The sequence below is a fragment of the Lissotriton helveticus genome, chromosome 6, assembly GCF_964261635.1.
Source record: "Lissotriton helveticus chromosome 6, aLisHel1.1, whole genome shotgun sequence".
In the NCBI taxonomy this organism is placed as follows: domain Eukaryota; kingdom Metazoa; phylum Chordata; class Amphibia; order Caudata; family Salamandridae; genus Lissotriton; species Lissotriton helveticus.
In genome coordinates this window covers 100,510,621-100,526,992 of record NC_136067.1, presented here as the reverse complement: position 1 = coordinate 100,526,992, position 16,372 = coordinate 100,510,621, and the positions used below count along the sequence as shown (strand labels likewise).

The following is a 16,372-nucleotide window of genomic DNA, read 5'->3' as shown; positions in this document are numbered from 1 at the left end:
TTCAAGACGGGCACTTTGCCTGTTCAGCCCTTTAGGACTGTTTGGTATTACATTTTTTCGTAGACCCACCTCCGGGGAGGTAATGCTTGGGTATCTATTCTAAGGTAAGGAATCTATGGCTAGAAGTGTCTATCAGATGAGCAAGTCACTTAGCTTCGGTAATGCCTGATCTGGTATAGACTATCGAGCCACAGATTCCTTACCACCCACCCATCCTCCCCTCTCTGCGAACGTATTTTTAGGGACAGGGTATCCCCTTTCAGGGCTCTATTTTTCCACATCAGTGGTCAGTGTTCTTTGTGGCTCTGCGCTCCTGACGTGGAAAGTCATGAAAAGAAACTGACATCAGCGCACTGGTGTGGCGCCTATATAGTCATGGAGCATGTCTTTTCTGGCGCCAATGACTATGCAGGACCAATCGATGCCATCTGGAGTACTGCTAATGATACATTTCTGGATCCAGTCTGATGCCTGGGGATAACTCTTAAAATAGCAATCTGTGGCTAGATAGTCTCTTACCAGATATGGTGTTACCGAAGGTAAGCAACTTGTTTGTTTTGAAATGTGCGCCGGGATCCCTGCGCGTGGATGGGACTATTTAGTGATTACTGCTACGATGAGGGTTCTCCTGGAAGAGAACTAGGATTACAGGTGAGTGACTTTTCCATCTTTATGACCTAGACAATCGGAAATTTTACAGCTTTTTAAAATTCAAGATCTTCATATCTAATTTGGAAAAGCTCCCAGATGCAGTCTTACCTTCATTATTTGATAAACTCTTCGCACAGGCTCACATAGCCTCAAACATATATAAACACTGACACTGAAAAAGTATAAAAGGATTTTAAAAACATCAATTTGCAATGGATGTATAAATAGATTTCCTCTTCTGCCAACCTAGTGGGGAGAGCAATATATTGAGCGCGGAAATATAAGGAATGTAATGGTTTGTATTTCAGTGCAAGTGGTTACAGATCAGGTATTCTCTCTAATCCACTTCTAGATAGACAATGGACTCCTGTGTGGCATAAAAGTACATCTAAAATTAAAAATGATGTGCATACACTCCAGCACAAAATGTTTTGGCTTTGACTGGCAAAGAAAAACTGTCCGGTTGGTCTAAGAAAATGTATTTTAAGAAATATTTTGTATTTCTCTTCAGGTGTGTGAAATAAGTAGACACATTAAATATTTTGCTATAAATAGATATCAATGCAAATGCGTTTTATGGAAGTAATAATTGAAAAAAAAAATTTGATGAATTTAAGCATTTTTTATTAAAGTTTGCGCCTACTTTACCAAAACGTTTTTCATCATTTTTTATTGCAGCATGAAGGCTTCGTGAGCAACTCTGGATTTGGTAGGAACAGATCTCCATTGACTAATTCTAATGTCCTTCAACACAGCAACATACAATTTTCATTTCGTATTGAGAATTTTACAGAAAAGAAGTACAAAACACTTGAACAGTTTAAACAGACTCCAATTCCTATTCTGTCAGAGAAATGTTTTCCCAGTGATGGAGAGCGTTGCAGTATCTTGGATAAAAAGGTTGATTCAGACTCTTTTTCGAGATTTTTGCCTCACAATCGGACATCCATTCATGAGGACCGTAGAGTGTCAAATAATTTGAGTATTGCAGAGAATGAGCTAGGTGTGCGAGAGAAAATGTTCTTGCCTCGTGTAGAAGAGGAAGTATTTCTTTATGGTAACTCAGACAGTTATGGGCGTGAACCACAGCCTTCTACTCAGAGCATAGGTACCTCTGTAAGAGAGCAAGTAGCCGGTGTCATGGAAGATAAGCATACAGACCCAAACCTCACTTCAACACAGGAGGCGACCATTGCACATCAGAATCATCCAGAACTTCAAAAGATCCAAGACCTATTAAAAACCATTGGGGTTGATATTGGAGATGCAGAAATTGGCAAACTGTCTGTTCGCACCCAAGAGAGGCTTTACGGAAAGAATTTGCCTTCTAATTCTAGACAGGGCCATTCCTCAGAAGCACAATTGCAAGAACTGTACCAAATAAGGAACAGGAGTGAAACTCGTTCTCCAGAATCCAATCACAAACATTCTCGGTCTCCAACTTGGTCTATGCAGACTTCTAAAAACAGATTATCTTACACCAAATCTGAGATCTCAGAGAAAGATGAAGATAGTGGGCAAGAACTGCCCATCCCCAGTCTGGGGCAGCAGCAAACCATCTCCAGTCTAGGGCAGCAGCAAACCATCTCCAGTCTGGGGCAGCAGCAGGCCATCTCCAGTCTGGGGCAGCAGCAGGCCATCTCCAGTCTGGGGCAGCAGCAGGCCATCTCCAGTCTTGGGCAGCAGCAGGCCATCTCCAGTCTTGGGCAGCAGCAGGCCATCTCCAGTCTTGGGCAGCAGCAGGCCATCTCCAGTCTGGGGCAGCAGCAGGCCATCTCCAGTCTGGGGCAGCATCAGGCCATCTCCAGTCTGGAGCACCAGCAGGCCATCTACATGCTGAGACAGCAGCAGCAGTCAACGCCCCTGCTGGGTCAGCCACTTAACATAGCTCCACATCAACGTCCAATGATGTTAACTGCCCCCCATCTCTATCAAATGACAACGTTTGCTCAGCACACCACAGCACAAATGCTACCAGCCCTTATGACTACTGCCCCTCCAAGTTCTCCTTTTCTTCCTCCTAACTTTGTTCCAAATACAAGTATACCTCCCCCTGTATTTTTCCCACCACCTCCAATGCCAAACTTCACAGATAGGCCTAATACACAGATCCCACCTCCTTCTATGCAACCCCCTTTTTTCTACGGTGGCCTTGGGCATGGCATGCCTCCCAAAGGACCAATCCCCTCTGGCCCACCTGATCCATTTTTGCGTACCTCATCAAAGCGCAGAAATTTGAAGGTGATTCAAACAATTACTGAAAGTGATAAAGAGGGGGTGAAACCTGTAAAGATGCAGAAGCAAGATTCTTGTCACTTAGTCTATATTGATACTTTAAACAGTTCGACCAAAAGTACCCCTCCATCAGATGATAAGAACCGGGTGGCTCAGAAAGTTAAGGTAAGTGGCACTTAATTGGCAATATATTTGTCTTACAGTTTTAGGCTAGATCTTAAAATGTCTGTCTTTATTAAATGCAAAGTGCCATGCCCAAACAATAAAATGTTTCTAATAGGAAGAATGTTCAATAACACCAGGAATAGCATTGGCCTAAGTCGTACAGAAAGTGCATACTTTGATGCTTTCCCTTTTCATGAGAGTAGAACAAATAGTTTAGTTTTAAATAAATTATCTTCATTGTTTGTCTGTATAAACTCTTACCACCATGCATTGTACTGAAATATCCGTTATTAAAAAAACATATAATGATATTATGCTTCCCATTAAAGTTGCACTTGTATTAAAACCTTCATGGGTTGCAACCAGCCATATTTTGTATCAGTTGATTGTATGCAACCGTAACATATTGGAATATTGGAAATCTTTGAAGCAGTTGATCCCGCGTGCCGCCAGGTGTATCTGTCAGGCAAGCTTGCGGTGCCCAAGAAGAGACAGTCCGTAGCGTGACAAATACACTGAGGTGCACTCAAAGGCAATCTAGAGTGGAAGTTAAGTAATATGTCACTCAATACAAGAAGAGGTGATGTGGCTATTCCCGTTGTAGATCAACAGGGCCACTATTGTGACAAATCGTGGTTCTGATCAAAATTCTTGGGTAAGTTGAAGTCCAAAAGCATGCCAACGGCACAAAAAGGACTTTGGGATTCCTCTCTCCTGCGCTACTTGAAAGCAAGCAAAAGGCCATATAGTCGGCAATCAAAGAGCCCTGCCTCTGACTGTCCTTAGTCTTCAAACCCGTCCTGAGGCTGGTCCTGCGCATCCCAAAACATCGTATCTTTCTTAACCCTGCAGAATATGGAGGCCTTCAAAAAGTCCATGCTTCAGATCTTTACGGTTGTGCCAGCGCACTGTGGAGCGGAGTTCCTTTGGACCCCATGAAGCCGCTTGGACCACCATTCACATGTCCACTAGTGAGCCATTTCCTCGCATTGACTGACTCTGCTGGACCTCCATTTAGTTCCTTGCCGATGCTTGTCTATAGTTCAACTTTGGTACACATTGGTTCGAGGCATGTGGGCTGCTAAATTCATATCTATAGCATAGATCGCCGCCTAGTGTTGGGTCCGGATGATTGCACATTGTTGTCCTGGAAGAGTCTTCGAAGTATCACGAGATAGGTGGCTCCTCCCCTGGACTACAGTGCGCATGGGCATCGACTCCATCCCCAGATTGTTTTTTTCCGCCATTGGGTTCGGATGTGATTTCGACATCTGTTCGGAATCGATATAAAAACTCTTTCTAGGCCAAAAGGCCTTCCTTTACCACGTCTGTATTGTTCGCGTTCGGTCTCGTGTATACTCCAACTCGTCGAGTCGGATATCTGAGGAGTCGGGTGACTCTTCGGTCATCGAGGCCCTGTCGACGCAGCAAGACTTTGCCGATACGACGATGGAACGGAGTCCGTTCAAACACTGCCCCGTGTGTGGTTCTAAGTACCCACACATCGACGTCCATCCTGTGTGCAACAAGTGCCTATCGCCGGACCACGACGAGGCCAACTGTATGGCCTGTTCGAGATTTAGATCGAAGAAGACGATCAAGCTTCGGCGCGTGGCGCGCCTCGAGGCCCAGCGATCGGCCCCGGCACCGGTGGACATCTTCGAAGACCCCGAAGCAGACGAGCAAGAGCTTCAACTGCAAATTTCACCAGCATCGGCGGAGGTCGAGGCCGACTACGGAGAAGACGTCGAGGGCCAAGACCTAGAAGAAAACGTCGATGAGGTAGGGGACGACGAAAAGCATATGGGGCCATGGAAGATAGCTCGGAGGAAGAGCTATGCCCCGTTCGTACTCTTACATTGGCTCAGGTCACGGGATCGCCACACGGCCTTACCCAAGACCTTACACCTCGATCCACGGCCCCGCCTTCCGGCCCGGCTACGGACACCTCAGCGGAGCCGCCATTACCTAAATCGAAACCGAAACTAAAAACATCGGTGACGACGAAAACAAAGATGGCCGATACGCCATCGAAACCGAAGACGTCAGCTCCACCATCGACGCCGTCGTCTTCGGAGGCCTCAAAGCCTAAGACGCCTGTTGATCAGGCAAAGGTGCCGAAAGTGGTCAAGGAGCCAAGCTCGAAGAAGGTCGTCGAGCAGGGGTCGAGCAAGGTGATCGAGTCGAAGTCAAAGAAGACTGTCGAACCGACTTCAGCCAAGGCTCACGCTCCAACAGGCAAAAGGGCCGTCGAGACGAAGTCGGCAAAGGGCCCCGAGCCGAAGTCTGGAGTCCCGACGCAAAAGGCAAAGGCTGCCGATCCGAAGCAGTCTGCGTCGACGCCTGTGGCCTTGGAAGGCGGCCGAAGCGCAGTTGTCGAGGAGCCGTCTGCGCCTCCGGCGTCTAAACAGAAGTCATCGACGCTCGGGTCTTCCCCTGGGGGTGGACCGAGGTCATCGGTCGGGTCGACAAAACCATCCGCTTCTTTTACGAAGCAGGTCTCGGACTCCCTCAAACGGATACGGGACAAGGCGTCCACATCGGAGCCGAAAACGCCCTCGGTGCCAACGCCAATGGTCCCACCGAAGAAGACTTCGATGCCGATCCTCTATACTCTACCACCGAAGGTGGCGCCGAAGGCCTTTGCACCACGATCGGTGCCCAAGGACTCTGAAGGGTTGAAGCAAACTCAACTGAGTGGAGGTTTTGGTCATCGACAACCTTTATTGGAAGAGCAGTCGGAACGTTTCATCGACGCCGACACGGGAACACTCACGCTCTACAAGAGGGAAATTACATCGCAGCCTTTGGAGTCGTTTGTAATACCTCTAAAGAGGAAAAGACCAGCACCAGAGACACCACAACCTAGGAAGAGTCCAACACCTTCACCCACTTGCTCAGATGCAGATGAGGGTGAGCAAGATGAGGAGTACAATTTTCCTGAAAACACAGACCCTGATGAGCAACGGGACTCCGTGGATGGACACAGGTGATCATGGGGACCAGCAAGCTGTCCATGACCCTCAGGTTTATGGTGTGAAAACTTCTCCCACTGAAGACTCTGCGGCATTCAATGCCTTGATTGAAAGGGCAGCTACAAACCATAAAGTGGAGATGCATGCTGACCCTGTGGAAGTTGACTTTTTATTTGACACTTTCTCTGCTGCCGAAAAAACTGTGAAAACGCTTCCAATGCTCAAAGGGGTCCTCAAGCATGCCACAGACATTTTCAAGGAACCCACGAGAGCAAGGGTTGTCAACCCCAGAATAGAGAAGAAATACAGGCCGGCACCTGGCGACCCAACTTACATACGGGGCCAGTTACCTTTGGACTCTTTAGTGGTGTCTAATGCCCGCAAGAGGGCGAACTCCCAAACAACGGGTGAAGCTCCTCCCCCGGACAAAGAGTCAAAAGTGCTGGAGGCATCTGGGAAAAGGGTGGCAGCACAGGCAGCCAACATCTGGCGCATATCAAACACACAAGCTCTGTTGGCCAGATACGATAGGGCACACTATGACACCTTAGAGCAGCTATTGCAACACCTTCCAGACGAGTTTAATGAGGGAGCTGAGATGCTTATACAGGAGGGCAAGCTCATCTCCAACGCTGCAATTAAATGTGCGCTCGACGTTGCAGATACGGCAGCGAGAGCGATTAACACTAGTGTGATGTTGAGGCGTCAAGCATGGCTACGCATCTCAGGGTTCAAGCCAGAGATACAGACTACTATCCTCAACCAGCCCGTTAATCCAGACAGACTATTTGGCCCAGAGGGTGACACCACCCTCGAAAAAATCAAAAAAGATACTGAGACAGCTAAATCCATGGGTGCTCTTCAGTCTCAGCAATTCAGAGGGAACACTTTTCGTCGCTCAGGCAATCGAGGTGTTAACAGAGGACACTTGGCACAGCAGACGCAATTCAGTAAAAGTGGGGCGCAGTCCTCGTACCCCAAACAGGGTAGAGGAGGTTACCAAGGAAACAGCGCCAGGGGCAGAGGCAGAGGCAACAACAGTTCCCGTTCCTCTGCCGCTAACAAACAGTGACTTCCTGTCACTGCCCCCCGACCATCCAACACCTGTCGGGGGGAGACTCCATCAGTTCCTGCCAGTCTGGAAGTCCATCACCACGGACAGGTGGGTAAGGAAACTTATCCAGTTCGGGTATTGTTTGGAGTTAACGTCCACTCCACCCAACATACCCCCAAGACAACGGCCTATGTCAGCAGAGCACTTGCACTTATTGCAGCAGGAGGTTCTTGTGATGCTGCAAAAAGGCGCAATAGAGCTTGTGCCAGTGGAAGAGGAAGGCACAGGGGTGTACTCCCTGTACTTCTTAATCCCCAAAAAGGACGGCTCACTCAGACCGATCCTGGACCTCAGGCCTCTGAACCAGTACATTCTTTCAGAACACTTCCACATGTTGACACTGCAGCAGGTTCTTCCGTTGCTAAACCAGGGAGACTTCCTCGCAACCTTGGACCTCAAGGATGCTTATTTTCCCATACCACTCCATCCATCCCACAGGAAATACCTCAGGTTCACCATACAGAACAGGCATTACCAGTTCAAGGTCCTACCCTTCGGGGTGACCACTGCCCCCAGAGTGTTCACCAAGTGTCTGGCGACAGTGGCAGCGCACCTCAGGAGACAGAACATACATGTCTACCATTACCTAGACGACTGGCTCGTTCAAGCCAAGTCGGCACAGCAGTGCGCCGCAGACATGTCCCACACCAATCACCTCCTTCACGGTCTGGGGTTTTCACTGAACTATCCAAAGTCGCACCTTCAGCCAGCCCATGTGCGGCAGTATTTGGGCGCGACGATAAATACTCTGGCTGCCACAGCTCAGCCAAACCCAGCGAGGATCGACAACATCCAGTCGCTCATCCAGAGGTTCAGACCGCAACACTCACTCCCAGCGAGAGTGTTCATGCAGTTGATAGGCATGATGGCCTCCTGCATCTTCATAGTCCCGCACGCACGGTTGCATATGCGTCCGCTCCAAGAATGCTTGGCGCATCAGTAGACTCAGGCTCAAGGACAGTTGAAAGACCTAGTGTTGGTGACCGGTCGGGCATACAACTCTCTGCATTGGTGGAATCCACACAACCGTTGCAAGGGCCGACCGTTCCAAGAGCCTGTGCCACAGATTATCCTGACAACGGACGCATCTCTCCAGGGATGGGGGGCTCATGTGCTCCACTACACGGTGCAGGGTCTATGGACGACGCAACAAAAGAGGATGCACATCAACTATCTAGAACTGATGGCAATCTTCATGGCACTCAAATCCTTCAAAGTACATCTGTGCAACAAAGTCGTGTTGATCCGGACGGACAACAGGACAGCCATGTACTACATCCAAAAGCAGGGAGGTACACACTCTCCACAGTTGTCTCATCTGGCTCAGAGTCAGAGCATGTGGAAGTGGGCCATTCAGAGGAACGTCTTCCTCATGGCAGAACACCTCCCGGGCAAGGACAATCAGATGGCGGACCTGCTCAGCAGGTACAGCCACCAAATGCACGAGTGGGAGATACATCCATCAGTACTCCACCCGTACTTCCAGCAATGGGGTCATCCAGAGATCGACCTTTTTGCCACAAAGGAAAACGCAAAATGCCAAAGCTTTGCCGCCAGGTTCCCTCACCCACAGTCGCAGGGCAATGCGATATGGATGAACTGGTCAGGCAGATTTGCGTACGCTTTTCCTTCAGCACCTCTCATTCCGCTGGTGGTAAGAAAGCTAAAGCAACACTCGATGACGCTCATCCTGGTTGCTCCAACGTGGGCACGCCAACCATGGTACACCACGTTTCTAGAACTCTCCGTGGTACCGCATCAAAGGCTGCACCTCACACCAAGGCTCTTGACGCAGAACCATGGCGACATTCAGCACCCAGATCCGCAACAGCTCAATCTGGCAATCTGGCTCCTGAGGTCTTAGAGTTTGGCTACCTTAATTTGCCTCCTGAATGCATGGACATCATCCGGGAGGCAAGAAAGCCCACTACCAGAGCTTGCTATGCGGCAAAATGGAAGCGGTTTGTCATTTACTGTACAGAACACAATATCAACCCGCTAGATGCATCCATTCCTAATATCATCTGCTATTTGTTACATCTTTACAAATGCAATCTAGCATACGCTTCCATTCGGATACACTTATCCGCCATAGCGGCTTATCTCCAGAACAGGCAGCATCTCTCTGTTTTCAGGGTGCCTGCCATTAAAGCATTCCTAGAAGGCCTGAAGCGGGTCATCCCTCCCAGGACCCCACCGGCTCCTGTGTGGAACCTCAATGTGGTCCTCACCAGATTGATGGGTCCCCCGTTTGAGCCTCTACATTCTTGTGAGATTCAGTTCTTGACATGGAAAGTGGCTTTTCTCATTGCCATCACGTCTCTCAGACGTGTTAGTGAGCTACAGGCGCTCACAATACAAGAGCCATTTATACAAATTCATTCAAACAGGGTGGTGCTGCGCACTAACCCCAAGTTTCTTCCTAAGGTGGTGTCGCAGTTTCATGTCAATCAAACCATAGAACTGCCCGCGTTCTTTCCAAACCCTGAAACTGTGGCAGAAAGAATGCTCCACACGCTTGATGTCAAAAGGGCGTTAATGTACTACATTGACAGACCCAAACATTTTAGAAAGACACAACAACTCTTTGTTGCCTTCTCAGCCCAGCACAAAGGCAACCCCATTTCCAAAGCAGGAATTGCCAGGTGGATCGTTAAGTGTATTCAGATTTGCTATCAGAAAGCTAAGCGCACTTTAACGGTCCCCCCCAGAGCACACTCCACACGCAAGTTGGGGGCCTCCATGGCATTCCTGGGTAATATTCCTTTGGAGGACATTTGTAGAGCGGCCACATGGTCTACACCACATACGTTTACCAAACACTACTGGTTAGATGTACATTCCAAGCAGCAGGCAGCTGTAGGACAGGCTGTTCTTAAGACACTTTTTCAGACTTCTGCAGCTGGCACGGGCGGCCGCCGTTAATGGAGGGACTGCTATGTATTCTATGCTATAAATATGAATTTAGCAGCCCACATGCCTCGAACTGAATATGCTACTTACCAGTATGCCTCCGTTCTTGGCATGTAGGGCTGCTAACATTCATATCGCCCGCCCTCCTCCCCGGCGCCCGTAGCGGCTGCAGACCTTTCTTGCATTCAATCATTAGCATGGACATCACTTACACTATTTCACTCCATCTCTGCTACAATGGCTAAAAACAATCTGGGGATGGAGTCGATGCCCATGCGCACTGTAGTCCAGGGGAGGAGCCACCTATCTCGTGATACTTCGAAGACTCTTCCAGGACAACAATGTGCAATCATCCGGACCCAACACTAGGCGGCGATCTATGCTATAGATATGAATGTTAGCAGCCCTACATGCCAAGAACAGATGCATACTGGTAAGTAGCATATTCAATCCTGTTGCTGATCTAGGTTCCAGCAGTGCCCATAATGGAAGTGGTCCAGGTGCTGATCTTTGAGCCAAAACCAGCTTGCGCCAGACAACCCAAAGCCATGGCCAACAACTTCAGGTTGTAAACCCATGCCCCTTTCACAGCGTTGGTACTATTGGAGGCTGGAGTCTGTGTTTGACTGAGATTCAGATGCAGTTGAAGGGCTTCAGAATCAAGATGTCTAGGTGGTAGACAACCTACTTGCCTCTCATTACACTAATGCTGAACTGTACCTAGACCAAAAAAACGCAAGTGGGTCAGATACCTCTCCAGAAACTGATCTGAAGTCTCCACAAGGCCAGCCCACTGAGGAGATTGTCTCCCACCTGGTGGTGGTCCACAGCTCAGCAACAGAAGTTCTCATCCAGGGGATACTCATCAATAATCATAATCTATGAATAATCCCCGCCCAGTGCTTGCCGCGAATAAATTGCGCTACCAACTCTGTCAATTTCTAACAGACACACAGGAAGCCACCATCAATTCGTTTTATTCAGCAGATGGTATACGGAACAGACGCGTTTCGGATATACTCCTTCGTCAGTGTTACAAGGTTACCAATTCCGTATACCATCTGCTGAATAAAACGAATTGATGGTGGCTTCCTGTGTGCCTGAGTTTTCTGTTAGAAATTGACAGAGTTGGTAGCGCAATATATATATATATATATCATATCTATATATATATATATATATATATCATATCTATATATATCATATCTATATATATATATATATCATATCTATATATATATATATATCATATCTATATATATATATATATCATATCATATCATATCTATATATATATATATATATCATATCTATATATATATCATATCTATATATATATATATCATATCTATATATATATATCATATCTATATATATATATATCATATCTATATATATATATATCATATCTATATATATATATATCATATCTATATATATATATATCATATCTATATATATCATATCTATATATATATATCATATCTATATATATATATCTATATATATATCATATCTATATATATATATATCATATCTATATATATATATATCATATCTATATATATATATATATCATATCTATATATATATATATCATATCTATATATATATATATCATATCTATATATATATATATCATATCTATATATATATCTATCATATCATATCTATATATATATATATATATATCATATCTATATATATATCTATATATATATATATATATATATCATATCTATATATATATATATATATCATATCTATATATATATATATATATATATCATATCTATATATATATATATCATATCTATATATATATCTATATATATATATATATATCATATCTATATATATATATCTATATATATATATCTATATATATATATCATATCTATATATATATATATCATATCTATCTATATATATATATATATCATATCTATATATATATATATATCATATCTATATATATATATATATATATCATATCTATATATATATATCATATCTATATATATATATATATATATATATATATATATATATATATATATATATCCTATTACCTACTGGCAGTCGCCAGTAGGTAGTTATAGTTAGGATTGGCTACCATAGGAAATCCGCAACATTCTATTGGGAATAACTCTGGCGCCGCTTGAGGAATTTGTGTGTAATTTTCCAAAATTTTGGCCAGCTCCGCTGCGCTCCTTCCCTGAAAGTTTTGGGGGGATTAGTGAAGTGGGGGCTGAGAAAAAAGGGGGGCCCAAAACGTGTTTTCCCCTTGTTAATTTCCATAGGACGGTCTGACAAGTCTACAGCCCGAACCGCTGAACGGAATGACGCCAAACTTGGCAAAATTGTAGGGACTGGTACGCAGATGTGCCTTTGCTATATTAGGTGAAAATTGCTCCAGTGTTTTTTTTGAAAATTAACTTCAAAAACACATATATATCTATAGGCGCGCTTTGAGCGCTCACCGGTGCGCGTACCGGGGAGCGCACCCGGCGCGCTACGGGAGAGCGCGAGCGCAAAGCTGATTGGCTGTCGCGTGTCTGTCAACATTCTAAACAGTCCGGAGAGTCCGCCATCTTGTGTCTCGGTAGAATCGAGACACAAGAGGTGAAAAATAAAGGGGGAAATAATTAAAAGGGGGCAGAGTAGACACCCCCTGACCCGCTAGGTTTTCTGAGGGGGGCCTAGAAGGACCCTGAAGGGCAAATAAACTTTTTTTAAATTTTCGCGGGGTAAGCGCTAGGTGCGCTCCTGGGTGCGCTCTCCGGTACGCGCACCCTGACAGCACCACAGGGAAAAACAGTGTAAAAAAATAGAGTAAAAAAAATAATGTAGAGTGTTTAGAGGAAAGTGATGCATTGCTGGAATGTGTCACAAAAATGATGCAACTCCAGCAATGCATCCTTTCACATGGGGCCAGTCCTATGTGAAAGGGCCTGCGTCAGTCTTACGGCTGCTGTTAAGCAGGCGCAAGATTTGGACGCAACAGCGTCATAAAAGTGACGCAGTGATATCTCTTAGATGTCACTGCGTCACTTCTACGACTCTTCCTTATGTCAATACGTCCCCTTTGCATACATTACAGCTGGCGCAGGTATAATGTGGTGCAGGGGTTTAAAAAGTGACGCATCTACCTAGATGCGTCACTTTGTAAATATGACTCAACAAGGTGTATTTTTTACAGCACTGGTGCGTCACAAAAAGTGACGCATCGGTGGCGTAAAAGTGACGTGTGGCCTCATAAATGAGGCCTTCAGTCTTCTACTCATGCGTCATATTTAATGTATGATGTGTTGTGTCGCATATGTTTATTAGGTAGGTCAACTGAAGTGCACCTCGTGCACTTTCACCACATGTGCGAACTTGGTGCCAGTACATACTATTTGTATTTCTCAGTTTTCCTCAAGAAAAGCTACAGAAGTGAGCAAGGCTTGTGTCCCGCCTGGAGAGTTGCCCGAGTGTGAAGGTCAGGTGGTGGCGCTAAGAAAAGGTTCCTGAAATGGCTCTATGTACACACAATGTATGTGTCTGCTGGCACTTTGGAGTTAGGAGTGCAGTTGTTCCTTTTAGGTGTGCATATCAGACACGTAGGTTGCAGTTGATGTTTGTCCTGTACTGTGTATCTTTGTGACGGCACACAGCAGAGGTGTGCCAGTGCAGAGGATGGGCATCCGCCCCCTAGTTCCCCTTCCCCTGGCTGTGCTTGCTCCCCTGCAACCTGGCTGTGCTTGCTTCCCTGCCCCCTCGCTGTGCTTGCTTCCCTGCCCCCTCGCTGTGCTTGCTTCCCTGCCCCCTCGCTGTGCTTGCTTCCCTGCCCCCTCGCTGTGCTTGCTTCCCTGCCCCCTCGCTGTGCTTGCTTCCCTGTCCCCTCGCTGTGCTTGCTTCCCTGCCCCCTCGCTGTGCTCACTCTCCTGAGTGTGTGTGTGGCTCTGGGGGGGGGGGGGGGGGGGTGGGGGGTGGGGGGGTGGGTGTGTGTGTGTGTGTGTGTGTGTGTGTGTGTGTGTGTGTGTCTCGCTCGCTCGCTCGCTCTGGGTGGGTTTGTGTTACTATCCTTGTGGGGACTTGGGTGTGATAACACACTCACGCTGTGGGGACTTGATTGCACTGTGGGGACCTGAACCCAGGTCCCCACAAGGTAATGTCCTTTAAATGATAAAAAAAAATGGCTTCAGGAACATCTGTGTCAATTTTTACAACTTTTTAAAAAATTGCCTTGTGGGGACCTGTGTTTCAGAAAGTGTGTTTATATTTTTGCTCCCTCTGCCCCCATAGACAGGAGGCGGTACTGCAGTCTTAAACACACTTTGCATTTTAAACACACTTTGTTCACCAGGAACACAAGTTAGCAGCAGAAAGCACAGATATTTCAAAGGAAAAGCTGCAAAACCCGGGGTTAAAACATATTTTTCATGCAAAGTAACATTTTCCCTATTTAATAAAGTAAAACTGTATTTACATGAAAGTTTTGAATTCAGACTATTTGAGTTTAAAAATTGTTTAACATTGTTACAAGCAATTTGGATACGATTTGAATCCCAGATTACATCACTATTGTGGTATGACCCTCATCTGCAATCAAAGAATGATGGTGCATTAAAACATGATACAATATAAACTGATCTGATCGTTTTTTACAAATTTGATTACATATTAATATGCACTTTGGAATACGTTCTTAAGTTGATGGCTAGATGAGAAAGTGCCTAGAGTTGCATTGTGCTAACAGCTATGCTCTCTCAGATGCCGAACTGCAGTAATGTCATGCCCACAGCAATGGGAAGTTTAATTTTAACAGAAAAAGCATGTTCTTAGAACATTAGTGACATTCCTAAAAAATATATTCAAATATTGCCATAAGTTGAAATTACATTTGATTTAATTGCTTAATTTTCAAACTGTTCCTAATTCTTTACAAATTAAATCAGCTTCATTCCCATAGAGGGGTGAAGAACAGTCATATAACAAGCATTGGCAAATCCAACAGGTATCACCTACGAGACAGCTACTGGCTTTGACAGAGTTTTTTTGCCCTGTTGTACAGCAGCATGCCTGCTCTGCCGCATGGATGACATTTAGATTACATGTTTTTTAAAGCACTATGATGCAACCAAAACAGACCACATAATGACATTTATTTTTATTGCTGGCAGTAGGGTGGGGGCGTGTGAGGGGTCAACACTATCAACGGAGGGGGTGGGGAAAAGAAAAATCATTGACGCTGCCACTAGTGATCACAGTATATAAAGAAGTTGTCAGAGCCTCCTTGGCCTTATTCAATTATTGTGATCCAGCCCCACGGGACACCCGACCCCGAGACACCCCCTCACCTCTGTTGCCCTATCGCCCCACAGCATGTCCGGGTAGACGCGAGGCCTCCCCAACAACAGCGTCCATGACGACCGGAATCCCGCCCCTCTCTCCTTTGCAGGGTCCAATCGGGTGTAACGAAGGACCGGAAGGGCTACCCCGCGACCCCGGAAGTCCCGCCTCCCTACGGACGGCCGGATACAGAAAAGACGGAAGAGAAGAGACACTCGGAGTCGAAGGATCGTGGCAGGAGCTTTCGGCTGGAGCGGTGACGGACGGAGAGATCGGGAACGGAGACAGCGAGGAGTGGTCCGAAGAGTGGTGGAGTCCCACGGAGGTGGCTGAAGAGCGGCCGTAACTCGGAGGAGAGTTACGGCGGAGCGTGTGAGTACCAGTTCCCTTCTTGCGCACATTAGGTGCACTGTGTACATATCAGTAAAACCCCTCCCCTTGTATAATTGTTCCCGCTATCCTAGGCACGTCACCTGTAGGCACTAGGCATCTTGTAAATACACACTTGACACTGTATAAAGAGCACCCCTCTCCCCACCACCCTGTGCACGTCTTCTTTACTTCCCCTTCCTCGACTCTTACCCATACCCTCCTCTGCCCGTACCTGACCCCAGCACTCCCCTTTCCTTTCCTCACACTACCGGGTAACGGTGACGGGATTGGATCTTTAGTCCAAGTGCGACTAACGGCTCCCTTTCTCTCTTATTGCCCTCCGAGGTGTTCTCCGACCCTACCGAGGCAGCTACACCCAAGACCCGGACACCCGTCGGACCTTCGTCAGAACAGGACGACTAAAGAAGAAGAACACCTTTCCCTGAGTGTTGAACCTGAACTCTCCTCTTGTCCCCGTAACCCGCTGTATAATAACGTAATAAAACACTATCGCCCACTATATCCGGCCTCCTCGCCTGACTTACCAGTCCGCCGACCGCCCACGGTCACAATTATAAAATGCAGACTCTGATATATATTAACTGTAGTG

At 46.3% G+C, this 16,372-nt stretch overlaps 1 protein-coding gene across 1 annotated transcript in view; it reads left to right on the top strand.

Annotated features, from left to right (window-relative positions):
* LOC144762283 (uncharacterized) overlaps window positions 1–16,372 on the top strand; it is a 397,653-nt gene that overhangs the window by 210,023 nt on the left and 171,258 nt on the right. Inside the window, exon 4 of the mRNA XM_078647420.1 lies at window positions 1,330–3,051. Coding sequence (XP_078503546.1) covers window positions 1,330–3,051 — 1,722 coding nt within the window. The remainder of the gene's footprint in view (window positions 1–1,329; window positions 3,052–16,372) is intronic.